General features: G+C 35.9%; 1 protein-coding gene across 3 annotated transcripts in view; it reads right to left on the minus strand.

The window, feature by feature from the left end:
* The window catches only part of LOC124414653, a 284,193-nt gene that overhangs the window by 34,435 nt on the left and 222,382 nt on the right, over nt 1-27,376 (minus strand). For all 3 annotated transcript variants that reach the window (XM_046895664.1, XM_046895665.1, XM_046895662.1), the window contains 2 exons: nt 7,722-7,893; nt 6,275-6,429 (listed from right to left, as the gene is read on the minus strand). In XM_046895664.1, the coding sequence (XP_046751620.1) occupies nt 6,275-6,429; nt 7,722-7,893 (327 nt within the window). The remainder of the gene's footprint in view (nt 1-6,274; nt 6,430-7,721; nt 7,894-27,376) is intronic.

Here is a 27,376-nt window from a genome sequence, read left to right on the forward strand (position 1 = left end):
TGGAAACAAGTGACGTGCACGTGTCTTTAGAGCGAAAGCAAAGGGCGGGTGGAAAAGTGGTGGGTAGAAAAAAATCTGTGTGGGTAAAAATGAATTACAGAGAATGGGCAGAGTGAAAAAAACTTAAAGAAAGAGCGATGGAGAAAGGTGTCTTCGACGAATTGAGGCAGTAATGGACAAAGCAAAAATACGAAAAATTTCGAAAATTATACTGCCATCTTAGATTTTCTCAATTTAAACCATCGGCCATTTATTTTCCACAAACAGTAGATGACCGCTTTCGCATTTCTGCTACGATTGTTTAACATAATAAGGAAAAAATCAGAAATTGCTTCAAAAATTTTCTCCAAAATTTTGACCTACTCGTCGATAACAATGTTTACATTAAGGCTACTCTTTAATTAACTAAGTTGTAACTCCGACTGTGTACGTGATGAAAAAGCAAACAGCGCAGATGTATTAATGAATAATTTCCTAAAAATATGTTCCTCTTAACACAGACTGAAGCGGAATCACCTCTCTTTCTTGTGGCAACTTCTCCGTGCACCAGATATGGGGCATTCCAGGTCAAATTAGCAAATTTTAACCCTCACCATTTGAAACTTTGTTGAAATACTTTTAGACGATCATAATATCCCTAGGACCTCTAATTAATTCTATGAATCTCATTCATGGAATTACTTCTAAGTTACGAATATTCAAACCATTCTGAAGTTTCACCTCATTGGTTTTCCAAAAAAATTTGAATGAATTTCGATCATATTGAGATTGGATCCATGACGGAGCAACTTTATATTTCATTACTTGAGAACTTTGATTTTCGTTTGATAAAAATCAAAGCTTAACGTAATGAAAATTTTCTACTTTAAAAAGTATCTATAATCGTGCGAAGGTGAAAATAGTTTGTTTTTTTTACCATTTTTTTAATCACATTTCCCGAAAAATTTGATTGTTCAAAAACAATGTTAACCGCTCATCAAAGTTTTACGTAAATTTCCCAAAACTGTATTCTCTCTCTCTTCTCAAAATATTTTTTAAAACAAGTAAAAAAATCACTCCATCATGGGACCAATCGTAATATGATCGGAACAAAAGACAAAATTTTGGAAGACTCTTCGAAAACCTTAGGAAAGGTAAAAGTTTTCGAATATTTGTAACATAAAAGTGATTTCATCAATAAAAATTGGATAAATTAACGAAGGGTTTCAGAAATGCTTATACTTAACTGAAAAGAAACTTTCAACAAAAACAAAAATAAATATCAGGAACAAAATTAATCGATTTGGCATGGAATGCCCCATACGTACCCAACTCCGGTGATACGACTACTTGTACAAGGGGAATTAGTAGCCCTCTGTATTACGCTGGAAATTCTGGGTAGGCTAATTAAGATTTAACTACACAGAAATATAAAGTAAGTTTTTTTCTGGTGCGTTACAATCATCGTTTCATTTTATTGGCAACGTTAATTCAGCCTACGGCCATTTTTATTTTTTTTATTTTTTGTATATTGTGTAAATGGTTACGTGAAAACGATATTCGGTATCCAGGGTAGGTTTTTAGCTTTGTGTTTTGCTTTTTTCTCATTTGATACATTAATACAAATAATAAAACGTAAAAGTGATTCAGTTATACTGAAGTTTCACCTTTTAAACTCTAAAATCGAAAACGTATGGAAAACATATTTGCAGCATGATTTTATAAAAAAATTTGTGCCTATTTGGTTCTGACCAAATGGGATTACTACTTTTTCATAAAAATGTTACCGAAAATCACTCGTACAACATCGGAATGTGTTTTTTTTTAATGATATTTGAAAAATTGTTCGGAAAAACATCGTCAATTTTTACGCTGGGAGTGAAAAATTTTGCCCTCTGGCCGATGACAGGAAAGTCGAATAATGCTGTGAATTAATTAATTTGAAACAGAAAGAACATCGTGGTTATAAAAATTCAGAATCTCTTTTAATATTGAATGAGTTGCTTTCAGTTGAATGCTCGTGAAAATTATTCTTTTTCTGGATAAAAAACCATAAAACGACATTTTTTCGTTCAAAAATTTTCAATCACATAACTAATCCGGATGAGCTGGAAACTCCACATATATTATACATAGTCTGCCCCATTTAAAGACCAAGCGATATCATGAAAAAGTCGATAAAGAGATACGAATTTCATATAGCATTATATAGGGTTAACAGATGAGAAACGAAATCGAATAAGAAATGTAGAGAATAAAATCCGTTTTCCAACAGTCGCCGTCAACAATCATAATTTATTTCCATAAAAGAAAGTGGCGCAGTAAATTACAGCGTCTATATTGAAAAATAAATTCACAAATTCTGGAGCATCTGAAGAAAGCAAAGAAAGAAAGAAATGAATGGAAAAAAAAAACTTTGCCTATAGTTATTTGACGAAAGAATGTAAAATCCTGGGAAGAGACGCGTCAAATTCAAAACTTTTTCATCACCTGTTTTTGATCTACGAATTTTTCAACCTATTTCAAAAATAACTAAATTAGTATTTAAAAACTTTCAAGTTGTAAACTGACCTCACCTAAAATCAGAGTTAAAGTATGCTGTGGTTTTTTTTTTCTAAAATTCTTATCGGGGAAATTGGATAAGTAATACACATCCACAAACGCTGTAGTGATCAATCGAAGAAGTGTTCATATTTTTTTTCATAGAAATTTATTTCAACGTCATAGTTTCGAAAGCGAAAATCGAAAATTTTCATTTTTGGTTTTCACAATTCAATTCATAGACAAAAGTAAAGTTATAAAAAAAAAGAAAAAAAAAAATCTCGAAGAGTTTTTAAGGGATGTTTAGTAAAAATTCTTGATGAAGTTGAAAAATTTGAATCGTTTAGCGAGTTGACACTGGAATAGCCCATATACATCCATACGTATCTCCTCTCTGTTGAAAATTACGGCTCTTTTTCACCCTTGAACACGAAACCAGGGTCGCATTAGCGCGCGACGTTCGTCAGGGGGAAAATAGGCCGTGAACAAGGCAAAAACCACCTTCCTGTACCCCCGGAGATGCTCAAACTCTATCCTTATTCCTTAGCCTGTGACGCGAATCTCGAGGGTAGAAGCAGCAGCAACTAAGATGAGCTGTAATTTACGTTATCATCTCTTTTCGTGGCGGCCGAAGGAGCTGAGGCTTCCAGTGAAAAGAGGTCACCCTCTCATTTATCTAAACGACAATTTTACCCCCCCCCCTTCCCCTTTCCGTTCAACCCCTCTTTTACCCTCTCCCTCTCTCTACACCTGTTCTTTCGTCGTTCTTATATTCCCGTGTTTGCCGTGATTTTCGGGTAAAACGGTTGAGGAAAGACAAAGAAGGAATGTAAGAAACAATGAATAAATTTCAATGAACAGATGTAAAAATTTGTTTTACTTTCGTCAGAAACAAAGCTTATACAATTTTTTCATGATACAGATAGAGAAAATTGTTTTTGTCTGAAGCTTAATTGGTTTTTGAAGCCAATTTGAATAAGAAGAGAAATTCTTCAATAATTTCTGAGAAGTGAGAATCGATGTGAAATTGAAAAAGTCACGTGAAACTTCAGTCTAAAATTCTTTGGACGGATTTTTTTGTACGGCAAAAAATTTATGTTTAGACCTTGCTCTGGTGAAAAAATGTATTTTTAAATTTGAAACAATCTAATATGTGTTGATAACTAGTTCAACTAGCAAATTAACATCGTTCACCTATATGGATACAAATAGGCGTTCATGTTCTATGAGGTTGTGTTTTTGAAGTAACGGAAACCTGATGGGCAACTTTGGTGTCAGAATAATTTTCACTCAATTATTATTCTCTCGGTAATTTCATTTCTATACATGAAAAATACATTATTCTTAAGGTGCATATAAAGACCCGTTGTACACTTCGAAAACGCGGGGATGCGAAACTCCTATACCGCTCAAGCGATCAGAGTGAAACTTCGGCAGTTAATGCCTTATTTTGGCAAAAAGTGGAGCGTCTTTTTACTTTTTCAAAATTTTGACCAAAAATTTACAGATTAGTTACCACCCACAGAAATTGGACAAATTTTCACAGTTACACTGAATTGATTGCACTATCCGGTATGATGCCACTCGGCGGTGATGAAACAAACATTTTGAGCCCAGTCCCATGAGATTTGATGGTGAAATAACGAAATGGCAGCTGATCTGGTTTTCGATTACGAAGTACACCGAAATCTCGTTTTGGCGACATTTGTTACCGATATTACGTGCATGCCGGTAATGTATGCGTGTAATGTCGGTAAGAAATTACCGGCATGCATGAAAGGTCGGTAACAAATGTCGCCAAAATGAGATTTCGGTGTTCTTCGTAATCGAAAACCAGATTAACTGCTATTTCGTCAATTCACCATCAAATCTCATGGGACTGGGCTCAAAATGTGTGTTTCATCACCACCGAGTGGCATCATACCGGATAGTTCGATCAATTCAGTGTAACTGTGAAAATTCGGCCAATTTCTGTGGGTGTTAACTAATCTGTAAATTTTTTGTCAAAATTTCGAAAAAATAAATAGACGCTCCACTTTTTGCCAAAATAAGGCATTAACTGCCCAAGTTTCACTCTGATCGCTTGAGCGGTATAGGCGTTTTGCATCCCCGCGTTTTCGAGGTGTACAACGGGTCTTTATATGCACCTTAAAGAATTTCTTCACTTCACTACCAAATACACATGTCAAAAGATGTGATTTGTATTTGTAGAACCAAATAACTAAGTATTCGATATTATGAAACAATGGTTATCAATATTTTGTATTGAATTGAATTACGTTTTAAAAAATTTATGTTGCGGTGAATTGGATATTGTAAGATTTAATGGGATTATTGTGTGAAAAAAAATTGAATATGTTTTTTGAAATATCTTCATTCTAAGATACAACGATACGTACATATACTTGATGATACTAATTGTATGCGATATTTTTTGTGATTTATTACCATCTATCACCAAAGTTTAAGGTTCGTTACGGTTCGAGGTGTGCTGTTTTCTATCGCTGATGACCAAAGTTCCCTGTTTGAAGGTACCACAAAATTTTTGCGTTGATGATCAGTGGCAGCCTTCAAGTTGCTTTCCGGATGAGGCCCACAGTATGTTGGGTTGGCTACCACCGATAGTCCAGTTAAAATGGGTCTAAATTGAAAATATTCGGGATATAACTGCATTTTTGTGTAAAGAGGATTTCGACGCTCACGAACTCAAAACTGAAGGCATTTTTAAACTGCATAGCCGGCGTTTCCAGAAAACAGCCGAGTTTGACGTTTGTTGCGTTTTCCCTAAAAACTGCTATCGATAGATGAAAAATGACTTGGCCATCGTGTAGAGCGAAAAATTCTACATGAAATTGTGTCCTTATATGTTGGAAACGGAGTCGGATTATGAAATTAAAAAAAAAGAAATTCTACTTATCGACGGCATCTGGGGAATTTTGGTGATACAATTTCTCAATAGATTGAAAAGAAATTCTACTTCTCGACAGCACCTGGTGAATTTTGGTAAAATAATTTCTTAATTGAGAAAAAACAAATTCCATTTATCCACTGCATCAGGGATATTTTGCTGAAGTAATGCTTTTTTATTCATTTTTTAACCCAACTCCGATTCAGACACATGAGGACATAATTCGATATAGAATTTTTCGCTTCATACATAGATCAAGTCATTTTTTATCTATCGACAGCAGTTTCCGAAGAAAACGCAGAAAAACGTCAAATTTTACTGTTTTTTCGAAACGCCGGCTATGCAGCTCAAAAATGACTACAGATTTGAGTACTTGAGGGTCGAAAACGCGTTTACACAAAAATACAGCCATATTTTGAACATTTTTCATTCAGACCTATTTTGACTAGGCTATAAGGGGAACAAATGTCAGTAATACAGATCTACCGAGTTATCATTAGTTAGCGCGTTTAAAGTTCACGAGAGTGAGCTGGAACTGCCCGTGTAGCCAAGTTGTGTCAATTTGTTCAAGCAGTTTTTTTTCTTTAAGTAATCGCGTTCCGAAGTCACGCTTAAGTGATTATAAGACTTGACTTGACTCAAGTGATTATGACTAGGTAGTAGCATGAGTAGGTAGCTGTATTACCGATATTTGTTCCCCTTAGTGGTAGGCAACTCAACATACTGCGGCGTTATTTGGAAACATTCAGCATATCTCATTGAATGTATTTTTTAACCTCATGGCTGTTCAACGCATTGAAAACTCTATTCTGCGAATCACCGAGAAGCAGAAGGTGTTTCACTCACCGTTCAGCACGTGGACCACGACGGTTGACTTGGTCCGTCCGGGGACAGAACAGCTGTAGTTTCCAGCGTGCCTTGGTGTAGCTCTATCGACGGACACGGTGCTGACGACTACGTGGATCCCCTCCTCGCCGATGTACTCCATCGTTTTATTTTCACTGGAAATAAGTTCATGTTCGATTCATGTCACGATCAGTTCCGATCCTTTGCTTTGCTGACATTTCAAGTTCTGACTCAGCATTGGCAAGTTGCACAAATTTCATTCCGTATGGCTTCAATGAAAGTCATGATAGTTCTCGTATCTCTCAGGGAAAATTTATACGGAATTCGTTTGTACACAGCTCAGGAAAATTCAAATTAACCACGAATGGATTCCACCGTTTGAATCAAATGTTTGGAATGGAGTAAGAACCCTTGAAAAAATTTCGAGTAATGTTACTTTCCTCAATGATGGTGAACACGAAGGAACAAACACTTCTACTACGTTATGAAGATGAATCTGAGCAAGATTGAATTCTAAGATATTATATATATATACAATTTGAAAAAACTTTTATGAATGAAACAATCGAAATAAATAAACCATTCTTAAATTCTAAGTGTTTTGAGCTTATTTTCCTCACAGATTAATCTTCATAGATTTTATAAAAAAGATTTGACAAATAGTTACTTTGACTGTGGATAAAATGGTGGATATTATAGACAACTTGTGGGGATCTGGTCAGCTAGCAAAATAAATCTGACTCACTACAATCTGATGAAAAGCATTATAGATTCGTTTTTTTGTACGATTCGATTAAAAATCCTATTTTTTTTGTTACCTTTGCTTATGTTCTTCGTATTTTCTCGATTCATTTAATTGTTCATTCATTCATGTTCATTAGCATTGGTGTAAACACCATTGCTGAAGATTTTCTAAATAAAGTTTACCCATTTCCTAATTTTTTATTCAAACCACGGGGCCAGTTAATTATCAAAACGACACGTCAGTGAATCTACAAGTTTTACAATTAACATGAAATCTTGTCATGTATAATGTGAAATTCTGAGTAAAAAAAATGTAATATTTGAGAATTCGAAAAAATTAAAGTTTGTTTTCATATTTCACCAACTTTCAGGGGTATTCATATTCGTTTTATATACTGAAACTACAAAATTCATTAAAAACTGAAACTTTTTTGTACATGACAACCAACTTTGTTCTGTATCGATCCACAGTTTCCGAGTTACATTCAATCGAAACTTCGACATTATCGATCTTGCAATTAACGTCGTATCAACATCTTCGGAGAAAATTCTACAATAAATCATGCATGCTTTTATCAATTAACAAGATAATCCCGAAAAGTTTGAACCAATTCTGAGATGGCCAGGGTTATAGTCAGATCGTTACACGTCGAATGCCCCATAGACGAAACTGAGAATAAGCGAATAAGAGGGACTTGTTTACCTCACGTTTTCGGTGAGGGTTTCATCACCCCTGGACCACACAAGAGACTCGCCCTCGTCTTCGCGAACATCTCTGGCCTCACAGCTGAGCTTCAAAACACTTCCGGCTTTGAGGTGTCTTTCCCCAGCAGCGACGACTCTTCCAGCATCGTCGACTATTGTTAAGACCGGTGCTGTAATGATACACAATTCGATGTTGAGTTGGGCTACGAGTGAATAGTGGCCTAGTGTAGGTATTCCCTTACTTCCCATCCCAGTGGCACTTTGGATTTCTTTGTCCATTCTTTTTGGCTTTATTCTTTCCCCGAGGTAATCACGAACTATACACTGCCAACAGCAGCGCTGTACCGACGACCCCTTCGTTTGAACCCACTATTATTCCATCGCTGCCCACACCTACAACCTTTTGCCTGACAGAATTTCAATAGGAAAAAAAAGGGTCGCAACGGACAATGGTCACTCGGGCAATCCGTTTCGCCTGACGTAATTCTGGTGTACACCTTGTTCTCTCGCTTCGGGTAGAGGACTGGCAATTAGTTGTACCGTAAATAAATCAAAGCGGTGAAAATAGCTGCAAATCCTCGTTAGACAACCTCGAAATAAATTTAAGACGATAAATGATAAGTTCTCAAGTGAGAATCAGAACGACAGCCCTATTAAATGCGGTTGACTTTAGAGATACTGATTTTAAAAGACCTAACTCTAGCGTTACTATTGGAGTCCAAATATCCCTACGGACTCCGATGATAAAACAGTGAACGCCAGATGATAAAACAGTGAATAGGCATAGAAGGTAATTGTTTTATCATCGGGGTCTGTAGAGTCACTTGAATTATAATCGTCACGCCAAAGTTCGGTCTTTAATAATCAACTTCTCTAGAGGGTTCATCAAAACTCACAATTCACACACGCTTGCATATTTGAATTTATGAACCAGGAATCGCCGAAAGGCTGAAATTTCAATTCTACACTAAGAAGTTAAGGAGATCATAGAAGCAAGAATAAACACTTTTGAATAATTTTTTTCGAAACAGTAACGTATTGAGTACTCAACAAATTGTTTTGTGCGTGTCATCCAGCTATGATTTAATTGTGTTGCCATCCTTTAGACAAACTGATGAATTCACTATTTTCATTGGGTTGTACATCTACCAGGTATGCAGTTCCAGTTGCGATTCAAGATAACGACAAATAGAAACCTTTGTCGTAAACATGTACTCCTTTTTTTTAAATGGAAGTTTCTTTTGTAATTACTATCAGTAATGAAACTTTCAAACTGGAAGATACACTCTGTGCCATATTAAGTAACAAAAATCTTTTTTAAGGTAGATAAACAGAAAATACTAAAAATGTAAACGAAAGCTTGGATATCGATGCTTCGGTTCGAATCATTTCAAAATGATCTAGAATTTGGTATATCCGTTCGATCTAACTCTAAGATTATGATCATTCGATTCAGATGACTATATCTTTATATATTTCCAATAACGATAAGAGTCTTCGTATAACGTTGTCACCATCAAATACGATGGTTCTTAAGATTACAACAATCTTGACTTTGATCAGCAAACAGCAATATTGAATACATCGACTAATAAAAAATGATTTGTTTCAATGAGTTCGGAAACAGGAGTCTATTGAATAAAATAAATAGCTATCTAGTGCAATCGATTGTATTATGAACTGCAAGGTCTTCATACTCAGCTCACGTTTACAACATTCGTCCCTTTTTTTCTCGTATTCATATGAAAATCTTCATACCTTATGATGATCGTAATTTGTTAAATACTTGAAATACTTCAGTAAATTAAAACTACCTAACTTTAATGAGAAATATTTACAGGATTTGAAATTTCAAAATTGGTCTATAATTGTTGCTATTATGATGTTTTCCGCGGCACGAAAACAGAAGAAAAAAAACACGTGTTTTCAGATTCAACAAACTCGTATAAGTTGTTACTAATGGAATTCAAAAGTCTAATCTCGTTACGTTACTTTCTTTTTTTCTCTACGTATTTCATAATTTTATCGAATGTCAGCTCGTTTTTAATGTATAAATCACAGAAACTAGTTTGTATATAAAGTATTCAAATTCCTGAAAAAACTGCATATTGGAATAAAATATGGACTAAATTGATTCATTACAATTGTGAAATGGTTTCGAAATTATCGTATCAAAAATATCGAAAAACATTAATTCAAGTAAAATGGATGTAAACTTCAACAAAAATAGAATTTTATATAAATTTTAAAGTTTAATAAAAAAATACAAGTATACAGCGTCTTTCAGCTGCTTGCTTTTATTCCATGATTTCTTAAACAGAGCTTATATCTGTGGCCGAAAATTCCGTTCCAGAGTAAGAATCGCAGATTTTGTGGGCATCAAAAAAATAATTCCAGCGCTGGTAATGTAAAAAAAGAAGGGATCAAATTAATGTTGAAAATAATTAGCGCCGCATCGAGATCGCGTTTCATGCGACGTGACGGTTCAAAGCTCGATCCTGTCCCTTCATGCTTACCTCAGCCATCTCTGTTTTTGCACTTTCTACGCGACTCACACGTGCGTCAAATTCCGCCGATAATGGTGCGTGATTATATATCAATTACCAATATTGCGTGATCAATCAACTCTCAGGTTTACACTTGCTGGATGATGAATTACCAGATCGGTCTCAACACTCGACGCCCGGCCAACCGTTGCTACACTGGCCAGAGCCGTGTCATAATCATTCAGAATATCTGCACCATTGGTACCTAACCGAAATTACAGCTTGTCAAATAAATCAATTATTATGATTAATTATATCACGTACTCGTCTCAAAAATCTCCACCGTTTAAGCTCGCGAATAAAGCGCACCCGAGTGGACGGTTGGATGTCAAGTTCGTGAAATCTAATCTCAAATTGACGATAATGCGTCACGTTTAAAACTACAACATGATGACAGCCATGTTAAGGTACAGTAAGTTGCATAAACGCCAAAATTTTTCGGCAAACTTGATTCGGTCTAAAATAAAAGGCGAGTTCAAGTCTCTGCGAATTATGTGAAAAGAATTTACCTGGTCGAAAAGGACGTGGAAATTTGGAAAATTTTGACGAGGTTAGAAGAATCATAATTTAATAACGGTTGCATAAAAAAGAAGAAAATTTTCAGTCGTCACCGCCGTGCTATCATTTGAAAATGTTACAACCAAATCAAAAACATTGTGACAAAAACCTTGTCGATTCAGCAACAAATTTTCTATTCGTATCTACCGCATGTTTGCAAGTAAACATCGCAGTATTCTGGGCTGCCTACTACTGAGGGAAACAAATATCGGTAATACAGAACATCCCGAGTTACAATCACTTGAGTCAACTCAAGTCAGATAATCACTTGAACGTGACTTTAGAACGCGATCACTTAAAGAAAGAAAAAAAGAAATCCACACAACTTGATACACGAAAAGTTCCAGTTTATTTGCGAGAACTTTAAACGCGCTAACTACCGATAACTGGGTGGATCTGTTTTACCGATATTTGTTCCCCTCAGCGGTAGGCAACTAAACATACTGCGGTGTTTACCTAAAAACACCCGGTATATGTATTCATCCACCTGTTTAACGACCAGAAACAACGTTACCAGCAATATTCGCCTACCCTCGAACATTTCACCACAACATTTCCTAGGAGTAATATCATTTGCTGTAACGATTGATCGTTAGCCTTAGGGCGTCCCCTTCGGAAGACAATACAATTTAGAGGCACGTGTCATCTCTCATCATGCGTGAGATTTGATCAAATAACTAACACGCGTGTATAACTGTCGTCAACTATCGGAGCCACTCGATTCATTAATTATGATTGTCGATTTCGCCTCCGGAGGCAATCATAGCGTTTCCCCAGGGTCGAGCCTGTCTCTAACCGTCTATTAACACCTCGCAATTCAGGAACCTCGACACATACGCATATCGCCGATTTTCACGTCGTGCGGCGTTTATGTACGGGGCATTCCGTGCCAACTCTATCAACACCTGACCGTCACCACTTCCGATCTGATTCATACACTGAGAAAAATTTCATTTTTTAGTTTTATCAGAAAATTCTGATGAAATGTTATAACATCGATTGAAATCAAATATTTTTGCAATTGTGAAGTAATTTAGCGATACTAATTATTTGATGCGGTTATAGTTGTTGATACTAGATTTTATGGTTACAGTAAAGAAACTTATTATCATTTTCTAACCAGAACTTATCTCAACTTTACTTTGCGATAAATTTAAGAAATGAGAATAGATCATTTCTGTGTAGTAACCATAACTAAAAATTATCGCTGCATATTTTTTTATGTCACTTCGATTTAAGATTCTTTCAGGTATTCGGAAAAGTGACCATTTCGTAGACACGGGAAAAAACTACAATATTGTATGTCCGATCACGATAGTTTTCCCCAATTTTGAGAGTAGAATTTATTCTTTCTCTCCTTTTTCTTCCATTTTCTATAACGTATTCATATAAATGAAACACCGTATATACATCAGAGTCTGTTAAGGGAGTATTCTGGTTTGGTATTGAAATTTGGTACAGAGCTTCTCTACATGATATCATAGCATGAGGTGACGAAGAGTTTTTTGAAATTCTTCTTTTTTTACTATTTTTAAAAAATTCAGAAAGATGAAAAAAATAGGGCAAGAACATGACATTTGTTTCACATTGCCGCCATTGTGCGAAAATTTTTTTTTCCCTAATTTTCTCCTGTAGTACTAAACTGCGTCTTTGTTTCTTCAAAAATTTCAAAGAATTTTTTGTTTCAGATTACTGGAAGAGTTGGAATCCTTCTAAGCAGGATGCCTTGTTTTTTGCGATCTACACCTCCATTTTGCTGGCCTACACCTGTTTCAATTTTGAATTTTTATTTTTTATAATAACACTTTTTTCTAATGTGAAAAACATGAATCAATAACTGATGAAAATATGGAAGATGAAAGTATTTATTGTTTTTTTTTTCTTTACAGCGCCCGAAAAAACACCTCAAATTTGGGCGTCTACACCAGAATATCTCCTTACATCAAATTTTAAGAAGTCTTAAGTATATATGAAATAAGATCTGACACAAAATATCAGAGATTTTTTTCAGAATCTGCAAAATTGATATTTTCTGGAAACTAAGTGAGTATCAACAAAAGAATCTCGAAAAATTATAGAGATCATTTTGGGCTCAGGCTCGTAGTATGAAAAAAATTTGGCTCGGATCCAAGATGGTGAGGGTCAGACGCTGTCTGAGTTCGCATGGAATGCCCTATACCTAAAAGTGACGATGTATTTATCGGAGAAGAAGAAGCGGGCGGTTAGAGGGAGATGAAAATAGAACATTTCACACCTTTGAAGCCAGACTAAACTCCGCGGAGGTATAAATGACCTACGTCATCGTTCTATTCATTTACCGAACACAAAATACCACATTGATCCACCTACGTCCAGGGTAGAGCCTTTTCAAAATTGATTGACGACCCAATCCAGCTTAGCTTGTAAAAAAATGGCTGAATCCGCGAGTTTCAGGTAAACGATTAGGAGGGAAAAAATTTCTATTACAACGTATAAAAATTAGATCTTCGTATAGAAAAAAATCTAATCTTTTCGAATAATGTAATAAATTTTCGGATAGATCTTCAGCAACGGCCAAGGAACACGGTTTTTTGTTGGTGAAAGAGAATAGTTATTTTGATAATTCTGTCCAAATCTTGCGAGTTTTTTAATCAGAAATCCTGATTATTAGACTGGGATCGTGGTTGATGAATGGATTTTGTAGGATACGTTTAAAAGTGAAAGAAAAAATGTCAGAAAAGTGTTTAATGCAGTATTTTAACTTGGATCTGTACTACGCGAGTAATAAATGTTTAATCAATGCATCGACCGCAATGGTCATTCATTAATACGAACCATGCAACGCAGGCAATCATTCAAATTAACACAATTATTCACGAATTTATTACGATTCAATACGAAAGAGGAATTTAGTGTGTTACAGTGTGACAGACATATTATTTTGCTAATACGATGAATAACCGATTATTACGAATGCGAATGAAAGAGCTGACTGAATCGTAGGATTTCGCAGGATGAAATATAAAGTGAAACTTTATTTTCAAACCGAACGTGTTTCTTTTGTTTCTCAATTTCAGATCGGTTAGACATTCCAGAACGATAACCGATTCCCGCAAAGGTGCAAAAAAAATCGCTTTGAAAGCATAAGAAATTTTTATATTTCATCTGATCTCTCGTTACAAAGAAATACCTTTCAGGTATTACCAATCATTCAAAATTTCCCTGCTTCGAGTTTGGATTCTATAATCTACTATACGACTACTATTGAAATTTGTGCATTAACTGATTAACTGATTGTGTTTGAATTGAATGGTCAAACCAATCGAACAAAATCTATGAAAAATTACTATTTCGGGGTAAAATTACAGGACAAAACCATTTACAAATTACAAACGTAAAACAAAAGTAGTTTGTTATTGAAATGTTATCGGATGCTGCCTGAAATTGGTTTCAAAGTGTCCAGCATAATTTCAAACGAAAAACAATTACCCATTACCTATGCCTATGTAAAAGAGACCTAAAAGAGTTCAAATCAATACCGAATATGAAAAACTATATATTTAGTAATAGTGAATACGTCACATTAAAATACGTACTAACGAGAAAGATGTTTGCGGATTTTTTTCACTTTGAGATTCATTTCTGAGATTCGTTCTATTTTAGACACTTTTGAACCCCCAAACAGAATAGCATGTGCTTGTAAAACGAAAAAAAAACATGCGTCAAGAAATTGATAAACAAGTAGTTCCTTTTAAATTTTTATTACTGTAAGACATACAAAGAAACAAATAGTGAGACTAGCGACGCATGAAAATTAATATTAGTAGGAAAAGAATTGTTCTCATAGCTTTTTCGTGAAAATCAAATTAACCATGAGTTTTAAATTTATCTATTACGAATAACGTGATAGAAATTCGTGACTGCAAAAGAGATAAAATTGCATGCAAAAAAATGAATTAGAATGCTTCAGTTATAAGACCCCCACCCCCGTTCAAGTAGCCTAGTGTGACCTTTCATCCACCCCCACATCAACGTCAAACTGGTTATGTGGTTTATGGGTAGCCCGTAATGTTGAGATTATAAATGAGTAACCCTAATGACCTTATGAAATTTCTTCATGGAGGGAAAGGAAGTCTTGCACCAACAAAATAAGAATTTGTCGAAATCCATTCACTTCAGTCTAGTATTCTTTATTTGTTCCAAATACGATAACCTCAATTCAACAATTTCAATTTAGTCAGTTTTATCTTGATTTGACAAAAGCCTTACTTATCCTTTAGATGTGTTTCTTTTTATTAGGTACTTCAAATATATAACTAAATAATTCTAGCAAACAAAAAATTTACATCGACTGAATGCAATACTTTATTGAACCAAGCGGAGTTTTTTGGCGTGACTGGTTGAATCAGTTGCACTAACTTGTTTTCGAGGTTAAAGAAACACCACATACTTTGAAACAAGTAGAGAATATAGTCATCGTAAATATCAGTATACTAGTACTATAAACGGCCACTAGGCGGTGAACTTTCTCGCTACGGAAGTAGCTTCAGAGATGGTTATAGAATTGAAAGATCGATTACTGTCGATTAGTATGTCAGGTACCGATAACGTGTAATGAATTTGTCATCAGACCTGTAACAATCGCAGAAATCGTAATACTAAGCTTCGAATTGTCAACTTTGGTAATTACGACAATTAAGCAGGAACTCTTAACTTGAAATTTTATTATCTATTTGAACCATTCAACTCTTGACTGTACAAAATATGAGTTAAAACAAGCTCAATTTGTTTTGACAAAACAATTTAATATTTTCAAAACGAAACAGTTGAGGTGCGTTGAACCAAATTATGAGTCATTTCAATCACACATTTTTTTGATACTAAATTTACATTATTGCAATGAACACGCGCTGTGTTATCGTAAACAAATTGATGGTCATCATGATCATTCACAGGCTTGATTCAATTCTGTATCAAGTTTTCACAAGTATTTCGTTGAATTAAGTAAGTATTGTGTTCGCCACATTAAACTATATCAATTAGTTGAATCAAACGAATATCACTTGATTCAAATAATCTTACCCCTTCGTGTGATAAATATTTGAATTGAAAACTGTCGAAAGTAGTTTCCCATATGGATTGAGGTAGAAATCGTATCGTAGAAGTTGAAAATAAGTAAAGAATCGATTCTAGCGGGGGATAAGGAAGAGAATAAGTATATTGTGTAGGAAGTACCTGCCGACATTAATTCAAGGAAACCTGCAGGAAGGCAACAGGAACTGAAACAGCAGAGTAAATAAATTGAATAAGACAGTTTCTAGTCGTCCGGTCACGTTGCAGCGCTCGAAATGTGTGTTGGCATTACTTTTTTTAGGTTATATAACGTCCGGCGATTATCTTCGGCGGTTGCCGAGCCAGCATCGACTAGTATAGCGTAGGTATACCAATCGGAGAATTATACGCGGTGAGAATAGCGAGTCGGGAGAGCCCAGGATCCCCAAGGATGTGAGATGATTCTCGAAGGCGGAACGGTTATGGTCGAAATGGGGAAAGTCCAAACTGCCATTACCGCGCAACGAGGACACAGCATGAATTTGCTATCGAGACCACGCGTGCATTGCAGCCAGTTCAATTTGCATATGGGGAGCGGAGATATGCGCCTGGAAAATTCACCCCGGCATGCCATTATAATATCAACTTTTTTCAACCCTACGGTGCGCCACTGCATTCTCTGCAGGGATTCGAACAGTTCAGTAGTAAAATATGCCGGTTCGCTGTGTGAGCGGGAAATAACTTGTAATTCATGCATAAGCTTGCACTTTTTGCAACAAGCACTCACACAGGAAATCGTAATTTCCGCATGCCTGTAGGTATGGAAGTATGTCGAAACGGAATCACGATGATCCAAAGGTCTTGAAAGTGATCAACCGAAACTGATCTAGTTAAATACAAGTAAAAGAGTCTTGGAAACGTTTTAAAAACACTAGGTTTCAATTGTCAATTTACTATACTTGTTAACCTTTTTTTTTTGCAGCTTTTTTATTTATTAAACTACATTTTTCGTAACAACTGCTGAGTTCTTTGGTTCCACGTGGTCCCTGAAATATTTCTAAGTCTGAAAAAATAATGTTTATTTATTTATTTATTGTAAAAATAGCGCGTGTCAACAAATAGTTGAAACTCGTACTTTTGCATAAAAAAAGGATTTTCTGCTAATCAACCTTGAAAATACGAATTCCAATTCTTACAAACACTTATCATATGCCGAAGAATTTTATAGAGTTTTTTCAAAATTTTTCGTCTTGTGTTTGTTTATCCGCCATATTGCATCCATCATTTTAAATTTTCTAATTTCGAGTTCAGATTCGTAATCAGTGACCTCAACAACCACGTAACATAAAGTTTTATCAAAATCAAATAACTTTTTGAATTTACGTCAGTCATATTGGATCTGCGATTGTGAATTTTCGAATTTCGAGTTCAGATTCGTAACCGGCGACCTGAATAGCCCATTCATGCAAAATTTCAAGTGAATCGCACGTAAGGAAAAATGTATGCATGAAGGGTTAATAGAAAAATCATCTCACTTGGGAACCAGCCCACTAGAGGCTCTCGAGTGGCTAACTTTATAGATAGACAATCCGCATTACTTTTTATATTCGAGTTTCAACTACATTACCAATCACCCCGCGACATGTGCGACAAATGTGCGACGAATATAAATCTTTTTTTTCTTGTAATGTAAGCCCATAACTTTAAATAAATAAATTGTGAGATTATTTTCTGACGATAATTAACAACCTTAGAGAAATAACGGTATTCTATTATCTTTTTGCCGAGAAATCTGTATAATTCAATCGCATACATTGGAAAGTGGCTCATTCTATTGACAAATTGAATGTCCTGCAAATTACATATAAAATTCATATCTTAAGGTCGTTAGTTGGTAAAAAAATTCGATGTGTCCAATCATAATAATTGATGGACGATAAACTTGTGATGAAGTCTAGCGAATTATGCAGCTTTTATAGACTTGGGACAATCCGCGTCCATTTGTTTAAAGAAGCCAAATTACACCATTAAATTTCGAATTCTAACTGAAGCGCCAGGAAATGTTATTGTCCCGTAAAATTAAAAGCTATTTTATATAAAAGCATTGTTGGAAAATCTCATTGAATTTATAATTACTTATAGTGTTTCTCCATTTTTATTTCAATCCAAAACATGATCTTCGCTACAGACAATTAGATGACAACAAATTTTCGGAATAAATTTCGCATATATTGATTGAGTTTAAGAAATAAGCAAAAATCTGTCATCAAAACGCTCATTTCGCAATTGCCAATCATCTTGTATTACGCAAGCTATATCATAAGTTTAATATTTTCTCACAACCAGTTAGTTCTTCGAGGGTTGCACCTTTCAATATCTCTGTGGACCATTCGCCTTTAACGTACGTAATAATATTTGAACTAGCTGTTGGGTCAAAGAACTCATCCCTAATCATAATGAATGCTGGGAACTTGAAGTACAAACAAACAGGGGTGTTCAAAGCATGTCTTTGAAGCGTATCTTACCTCGGGGATGGAAATTAGGACGTTGAAAGGGTTCTGGCCTAGCTCATGCTTAGAAGAAGCGTAAGTATAATTTATATACACGTAGCATAAAGTGGAAATTAATTCCGTCGCAGGCCGGAAAGCTAACCTATTTAAGGAGGTTACTTAGAAGTGTAAACAGTACGAACCTATACATAATATATAAACAGCTACAGGATGTCCAATTTTCAACGACTGCCGAGATATGATATTTCGAAAACCAAGCAATCATCATGATTATTCAAACCTGCTTTGGGCAAGTTGAAGGGTTTTGAAAAGGAGACCAAACACCAAGAGTTACTCCACTCACGAGAAATCGTAATATAGTAACATTTTTTTTTTTGATTTTGAAATCGACATTTTTTTATTATAACTACAAGTATAAATGTTTTCGAGATTAATTCACTGTATTTCTGTACATATAGCCATTCGGATAGATTTCAAACTTGGCACGCATCAAAGTATCACAATCACAATCAAAAAAAGAAAAAAAACAAGTTCAGCTGTAACGAACTTACTCATTCTCGTTCTTCATCACTGCAACAATTTTTGATTGTTTCTGATTTTTGGGAATGATTGTGAGTCTGTGTAGCGCAGTATAAGGTAAACATCCCTCCACATGATCCTCACCTTTCATAACCGAAGTAGTAAATTGCCGCAAGCGAAATAATTCACTCGTTAAATGTACCTAACAGAAGTGGAGATACAGTTTATTGAATAACGATAAAAGTAGGAGGTACTAGCCACACAATCACATTAAAGAAACTTCTATACCGACTTAAATAACGAGGTTTATCATCTATTGCTGCAGTTCGAAGCACCGTTGTTCGAATGTTGTTCAAAGTTCGATTCTGTTCATCCCGATAGTAGTCAATATAATTTATTAGATTAACGAAACTATACCCTCCGCTACTTGCAACGCCTTTATTTCTCGTTTGAAAGTTAGAGAATGAAAAGACTTTCAAAGTAACGACCGAATTACGCTAGTTTAAGCTGCACTATAGCTCTATGCAGTAATTTCTTAGTGGTAACAGCACCTACTTTTCTTATCCTGTGCCTGACTTACGATTGGTGAATGGACGTTCTGACGTTAATGTTAAAAGAAGTTGAACCATAAATAATATCGAAGATTATTATTGTTATTAAAACTGGGGTGCTTTACCTGACCCGTCGCAATTTTCTTTGCTCTTTACACAACTCAACTTTCCCACGGAAGGATCAGCCAATTACTTCAAATTTCTTACATCCCGGATTTCCTTATGCCTAAAGCTATCATGTTTTGACAAATTATTATTTATAATTTCGAAGCTGCTGCATCAGCCTTCGAAATTTAATTTGATAAATAAAAAAATGTTCGGAATTGGAAAGGTTATGCCGTGTACGAATTTCAGTCAAATTTTTGCGTTACACACGATTTGCACAGACTTTCGGTGAAAAAAAAGTTATTTGAAATTAAGGACATCTTTTTATGATATAAATACAAAATTTTGGCTAAGGCGGAAAAACTTTTGTACCGGAACTATCTTTATATTGGATACCCAGATTTTAGGCTCTACGTTATTCAAAAAAATCTGCGCATCGTAGAAATCTAGTTTTTTTGAATGGATGTCGTGAAAAAGTTGATGGTTCGATTAATCCAAAAGTATTCATGGAACTTATCCATTGAATAAAAACTCGATTCGGGTAAAGTGACAAAGACATATAAAAAAAAAAAAAAAAAAATAATCAGGAAGAGAATTATGTGGAATGTTACGATTGTTTCTTCGTGTTGAAAATAACAACAGAACATTTTGTAAAACAATTCTTGATTGGTGCGAAATTTTTCACAGTTATAATTTTCTAATCAGCAGTAATCACAGTCATGTCTTTTATTATTTTGACACTCCTACGTGTGCACAAGTACAAGTGAATTTCGCGGGATGAATTCTCGAAAATAAGATAATACTTTTCAAATGTTTTGTGATGAAATGATTCCATATTGAAAATTGTTGTGGGTGAAGAGCAGCGGGAGGTTACAGTTCAATCGAAAGTAACGAAAAAAGAGATTATAAAATAATCCGTTGACAGCTGACACGTGTATTCATACACTCACAACGCCAACATGGCTGCCGCTGAAACGACTGCGATAGCCTTTCGGTTGTTTAACGATTGACGGCACTAAGTTATCACTGGAATCTATTTTACCCACAAGAAAACAGCAGCGTGACTAGGTTAATTGCAACTCCATTGTTGGTTAAGGTGCTTATAAAGACGCGTTGTACACCTCGAAAATGCGGGAATGCAAAACTCCTATACCACTCAAGCGATCAGAGTGAAACTTGGGCAGTTAATGCCTTATTTTGGCAAAAAGTGGAGCGTCTATTTATTTTTTCAAAATTTTGACAAAAAATTTACAGATTAGTTACCACCCACAGAAATTGGCCGAATTTTCACAATTACACTGAATTGATCGAACTATCCGGTATGATGCCACTCGGCGGTGATGAAACACACATTTTGAGCCCAGTCCCATGAGATTTGATGGTGAATTGACGAAATAGCAGTTAATCTGGTTTTCGATTACGAAGAACACCGAAATCTCATTTTGGCGACATTTGTTACCGACCTTTCATGCATGTCAGTAATTTCTTACCGACATTACACGCATACATTACCGGCATGCGCGTAATATCGGTAACAAATGTCGCCAAAATGGATTTCGGTGTTCTTCGTAATCGAAAACCAGATCAGCTGTTAATTCGTCATTTCACCATCAAATCTCATAGGACTGGGCTCAAATTGTGTCTGCTCAAATCACCGCCGAGTAGCATCATACCGGATAGTTCGATCCATTCAGTGCAATTGTGAAAATTTGGTCAATTTCAGTGGGTGGTAACCAGTCTGTAAAATTTGTTTCCAATTTTTTAAAAAGTAAAAAGACGCTTCACTTTTTGCCAAAATAAGGCATCAACTGCCCAAGTTTCACTCCGATCGCTTGAACGGTGTAAGAGTTTTGCATCCCCGCGTTTTCGAGGTGTACAACGCGTCTTTATAAGTACCATAAGCTCTGTGTACTGATATTTTGCCCCGCAAAAATCCAGTGACACAAGATGGCGCCACCATTAACTTTTCGCCCCGTCCGCTGCACACACGCACAATTCAAGATTTCCTTCGATGGCGGTGAGCATTTAAAATTGAACAAGTTATGATGTGAAGGTTACTAATACTGCGTCATTATTTAGATGATGATTGGGCAGCCACCTTGGATTCTAATTGTTGTTAATAGATAATACCTCGGCTATGGAAACTTAATTCAAATTCTACCCTTGCTGTGGTTAAGTTTTCACTTTTCATTTAGAAAGTTTCACCTCATTATAAGAATTATCAAGTATTTAAAGGTAAGTCTGCTCTAACAAATAATTTTTTTTTTTTTTTGAAGATTATTTTTTTTTAAACTCATAGTTGACTGTATTCAAATAATGTATTTTGGTTTCTTGTGGTAGGGATTCATGGATGACTGGAAAATTTTGTCAGTATGATTGCACACTTAGCGGTCGTGGAAATAAATTACGCAGATGAAAAGAGCCTTTGCAGTTGATCAAAAAGGGCTTGCACAAAGTGGCTTAAAATTCAACGGAAGATGAATCGAGCGTCAACGTTGATGAGGTGCAAAATATGACCAATCGTCTATATTGTTGAACTTTCAGTAATTAATGGATCCCTTAAGTATTTACCCTTCAAAAACTATTTTCTTTTGTTATGGACAGCGAAGATATTATGAACCTTATCTTTCTTGAGCATTCTTATATGATTTCAATTTTGTTTTATGAGAAGCCTCGTTTCAACTGTACAGTTTTTACCAGTGTTGAGAAAATTTGAGTAACAAATTATTAAAAATTATACATTACAATTTTAGTTTCAATAAAAACAAAACCAATTGCAAATTCCGAAAGTAAATTTAAACTGAAATTAGGTAAAATTTTCTCAACAGAATCTTATGCAGACACTCGAAAATATGCATTTCAACTGTTCCACATTGAATGAAAGTATTTATTTTTATAATATTTAGAGAAGGACAACAAAATTTTGCAATTACTAAACTCAGTCTTCTTTGATTCTCGAGAAAAGAGACATGAAAAACCTGACTTAATTAACAAAAAGCAAGCTTAAGCGCGCTGTATCTCTTGATGATCCCTAGCCTCCCGTCATCTCGAGGTCCGAGTTGGAGATACTCAGGAGACTTGTTAATCAAGATCTGACTGATCACCTGAAGGCCGATACGTACCTCAATAAATTCCACTTAAGGTTTTGTAATGGTTCCCAAGGTACTTCAGCTGCTCTTACTTATCCTCGGTTAGCCTTAAGCACACTATCAACAATCACATAGTCTCAATACTTATTCTATTCGATGTTATAAGTACCAGGCTACTCCATTTTTGTCTGAAAGTTACCCGCCTGGACAACGATATACCTTATCGTTGGCCTGTTTGCTTTATATGGTCTCTGATGTGCTAACAGAATCCATATTAGACTATGTGGTGCTTTCCAAAGAAAAAACAAAACAAGGGATGTCATTACACGAAGGGAAAGTAATTTTTGAACTAACAAAACAGATTTTGTTGCAGTCCATTCGCTTCAATCTAGCATCCCTTATTCGTTCCAAACACTATGACTTCAATCCAACAATGTCGATTTGGTTAGTTTGTCGGAATGATTTAGTCCGGCGAAGTCCTTGATTCGAGTGAACCTTTTGATGCATTTCCGAAATTGTGTCAAGAAAATATCAATTTATTTGTAGTTCACATATATTTCTTAAAAGTCGTCTGTTCGTGGACAGAAACGAGTAGGTACTTTCCAATGAAATGAGAACATGAATCTAGCCAGCAAAAAGTATACACAAAATAATTATAAACGATATCATTCGAAGAATACGTTGTTAGATGGAGCTCTATAAGGTGTGTAAGTAATCAATATTTTTACAACGACATCCGGAAAATAATCTGATGGTTTTGAATGAATTTGGTCACAATTGATGCAAGTCTTTTTAAGGTGCTTATAAAGACCCGTTGTACACCTCGAAAACGCGGGGATGCAAAACTCCTATACCGCTCAAGCGATCAGAGTGAAACTTGGGCAGTTAATGCCTTATTTTGGCAAAAAGTGGAGCGTTTTTTTAATTTTTCAAAATTGTGAAAAAAATGTTACAGATTGGTTACCACTCACAGAAATTGGCCAAATTTTCAGAGTTGCACTGAATGGATCGACCTATCCGGTATGATGCCACCCGGCGGTGATGAAACACACATTTTGAGCCCAGTTCCATGAGATTTGATGGTGAAATGACGAAATGGCATGGTTTTCGATTATGAAGAACACCGAAATCTCATTTTGGCGACATTTGTTACCGACATTATGCGCATACCGGTAATGTATGCGTGTAATGTCGGTAAAAAATTACCGGCATGTATGAAAGGTCGGTAACAAATGTCGCCAAAATGAGATTTCGGTGTACTTCGTAATCGAGAATTAGATCAGCTGCCATTTCGTCATTTCACCATCAAATCTCATGGAACTGGGCTCAAAATGTGTGTTTCATCACCGCCGAGTGGCATCATACGGGAGATTTCGATCCATCCAGTGCCACTGTGAAAATTTGGCCAATTTCTGTGGGTGGTAACCAATCTGTAAAAATTTTTTCCAAGTTTTGAAAAAATAAAAAGACGCTCCACTTTTTGCCCAAATAAGGCATTAACTGCCCAAGTTTCACTGTGATCGCTTGAGCAGTATAGGAGTCTTGCATCCCCGCGTTTTCGATGTGTAACAACGCGTCTTCATAAGCACTCTAAGGGGGGCAACCAGTTTGGGTGGCCGAAATTTTGGGTGTTTTTCGTGAATTTTTTTTAACAGGGAAGGAATAATCAGAATTTGTTCAAACTTGGAGGATATTTCATTCATGCTTTGAAGTACACTTTGTAATTTGTTCAAGTCATTTCCGCCGGAAATAGTGGATCTAGAAGCTCCACCCTCTCTAGGAAAATTTCGCCCTTCTAAACTGGTTGCCCCCCTTAATCTAGCACTGTTCGAATTTTGAATTTCGCTTGGTTACACAGTTTTTCAGTCATTCCGATCGCCTCTCTTGACAAGATTACAGAAACCCATTTTATATTGACAAAATATGAATCTGAGATCCAAGCACATTTACCACATCACGTGACCTGTTAAGAATACGAAAGCCATGACAACAATGATGACTCGTATCTAAAACCCATCAAAACAAAACAAAATGTATCATTTCGTTCGCAGATAGCTTCTGTATAATGATAACATGACTTGCGGGGTGTCTTCAACGTCCGTCTTCAGTGGCTTGGCTATGTATTTGCTCCCGATTCGTGCCTAATGTAAGCAGCCGAGAAGGGAACGTACTGTCGTTGAAGAATGGGCCGCTCCATCTTGTGCACTGCTACGTATTTATTATATTCTTGAATGGTCAGCTCAAGCACCTACGGCAAGCATTCCGACTGGTCATAACGAGAACCCGGGGTTTGACCTCGTGGAATTTCGGTGAGCTTCTGTAGAGCGAAGGAGGGTGAAAAATATGCGAATACTCATTTTGGCTGCGGATGTAGACACTCGGATCCTTTAGAGGAAATCGCTGTCAAAATTTCTAGCACGACGAATAGTATTAGGCGAATGCGAATAGGCTTAGCATATTTGCAAGCAATTTCCCCAAAAATGATGAAAACCAAACGTGTTCGAAACGTATTTCGAGAACTTTCGTATTCTATGATAAAAGATCTTACACGGAGTGAAAGAAATTCTCGAAATGAGAAAATACATTTATAGTCCACTGACTTCGATCTAGAATCTATTATATCTTTTCAATACGATGACTTCATTTCAACAATTTCGATTTAATTAGTTTGTCAAAATGGTAGGATATAACAATAAGTTCTCGGGTTTCTCTTATTAAATATCGAGTAGATCCCAACAAATTTTTAGTCAACGTAATTATAAATGATGTCATCGGAGAATACGTTTTGTGCGCTTGAATAACTCTGACGTTCGGTCAATGCAAAAGATTTTTGTAACAACAATAGCATATTGTGTACAAATTGCGTAAAGCGGGCTTTTTAAACTGAGTACTGAAAGCACACGAGGTTAAAAAGCCCGCTTTTTATTTTTTAATTTTAATTAAACGGGGCTGATGCTACAGTTTTCTGCCACAATTTAACTTATTAGAAAAAAGAAGAGTGGTTAGATATTTGTTAATCAATTTTATTAGAAATGAGAAAAAATGTATTGTTCCATTTTATCTTAATTATTGATAATTTTCTTGAGAATATTGAAAAACCTGAAAACGTCCGCATAAGCGGGCAAAAAAAAAATTTAATTTTTACCCTCAAGCAAAATTTTAATTTTTTTTTCTGCACGCTGGTCAGAAAACTGTAACCTTAGGTCCGCTTGATGGGTAAAAAAATACAAAAATCGTGCATCCGTTACAAAAATTACATTACCTGGTTCAACCATTGAACCCTTGACTCAATAAAACATGAAATGGAACAAGCTTAATTTGTTTTGATACAACGATTTCCTATTTTTTGAACAAAAGAACTAAAGTACGTTCAATCAAATTTTTAGTTATTCTAATCACACGATTTTTCGTCACAAAATTCACATGATCTTGAATAAATTTGTGGTCAGCATGATCATTCAAAGACTTGATTCAATTCCATGTTAATAGTTGTGACGAATATTTCGTTTGACAGAATGATTTTCTTGAATCAAGTAAATAATGTGTTCGCCGCATTTGACCATAATATTTAGTTGAATCAAACGAATATCACTTGATTCAAATAATCCTTTCTTTCCATTTACCGTTGAAAATATTAATGAAATGAAGGGTATTCAAGTTGTTTCGTCACATAACCTACAACGATTACTCACTCGCACGTACATACATTCGTAAACTCATCTTTTGTTCTTATTACTATATGAACCACGGGTTCAAGTCGAATATATTTTCACGCACGTTTGTACCGTTTATCCGCGTGTTGAACCTCTACGGACCTGACTCGTCGGTCATAAATAACCCTCCATCTTACTTTTACCCTCACGCAAAATCTCCTCTCACTCCCTTCATCGTCTATCTCCTTTTCTCAAGCGTTTGAATTCGCGATAGAAATGCGTTTTTAATTAGTAGAATTTTTCGAGCGACCAAATGTGGGCTGAAAATGACTGAAAGCGAGAAGGTTCTTTCAGGCAAGCGCTCACGGGACGTGAACTTCCAAGGAGTTTAGCAAAAGCTAGTGTGACCGTTCGAAGCGGAGGATAAGATGCTTGAAAAAGAGGTTAATTCGCATCCCAAGACCTACGTCTTTGCGTAATCTTTCGCTCAATGCTAGCGGAAAAATGGACCAAATTTTGTTAAACCGGATTTCCGACGATTCAAAGTGGAATGAGCGATGCTGCAAAGGGAAGCTAACCTCACTAAAAGCGACGCGGCTGCTATTTTGTTGAAGAAAAACAGGACGAAGATGAAGAAGGCGAAGAAGAGGCGGAAAAAGAAAATCACTAAGGTTCTCTACCTTAGAAGACGACGAAGAAAAGGAAGAGACAAGAGGAGGAGAGAAGAGAAGACGGAGGTTCAAGGGAAGGGTGAGTATGTTTATTCGGTGCTTAGGGCCTCGAGGCTCACAGATAAGGAACTGCCGGCGTATTCTCGCTGGAATCTGGGCCTTGAAATACAAGGCAGTAACCGGAAAATGTTGGATGTTCGGCCCGCGCCGCATTCTGCGCAATATAAGTTACCCACCTTCTTTGTATTTATTGGTCGAATATGGCGTTCCATCTCATGCCTTGCATGAGGCCTCATACCTGCTCGCTCACTTATAACCGCAAGAAAATATAACACCATCACAGCATTTCTCACCCCCTGAAGTTCTAATGAAATTTCATTGAGTCTCTTATACGTGTTGACTGTCCATTGACGTGAAGTT

This window comes from Diprion similis, chromosome 14 (assembly GCF_021155765.1).
Source record: "Diprion similis isolate iyDipSimi1 chromosome 14, iyDipSimi1.1, whole genome shotgun sequence".
NCBI lineage: Eukaryota > Metazoa > Arthropoda > Insecta > Hymenoptera > Diprionidae > Diprion > Diprion similis.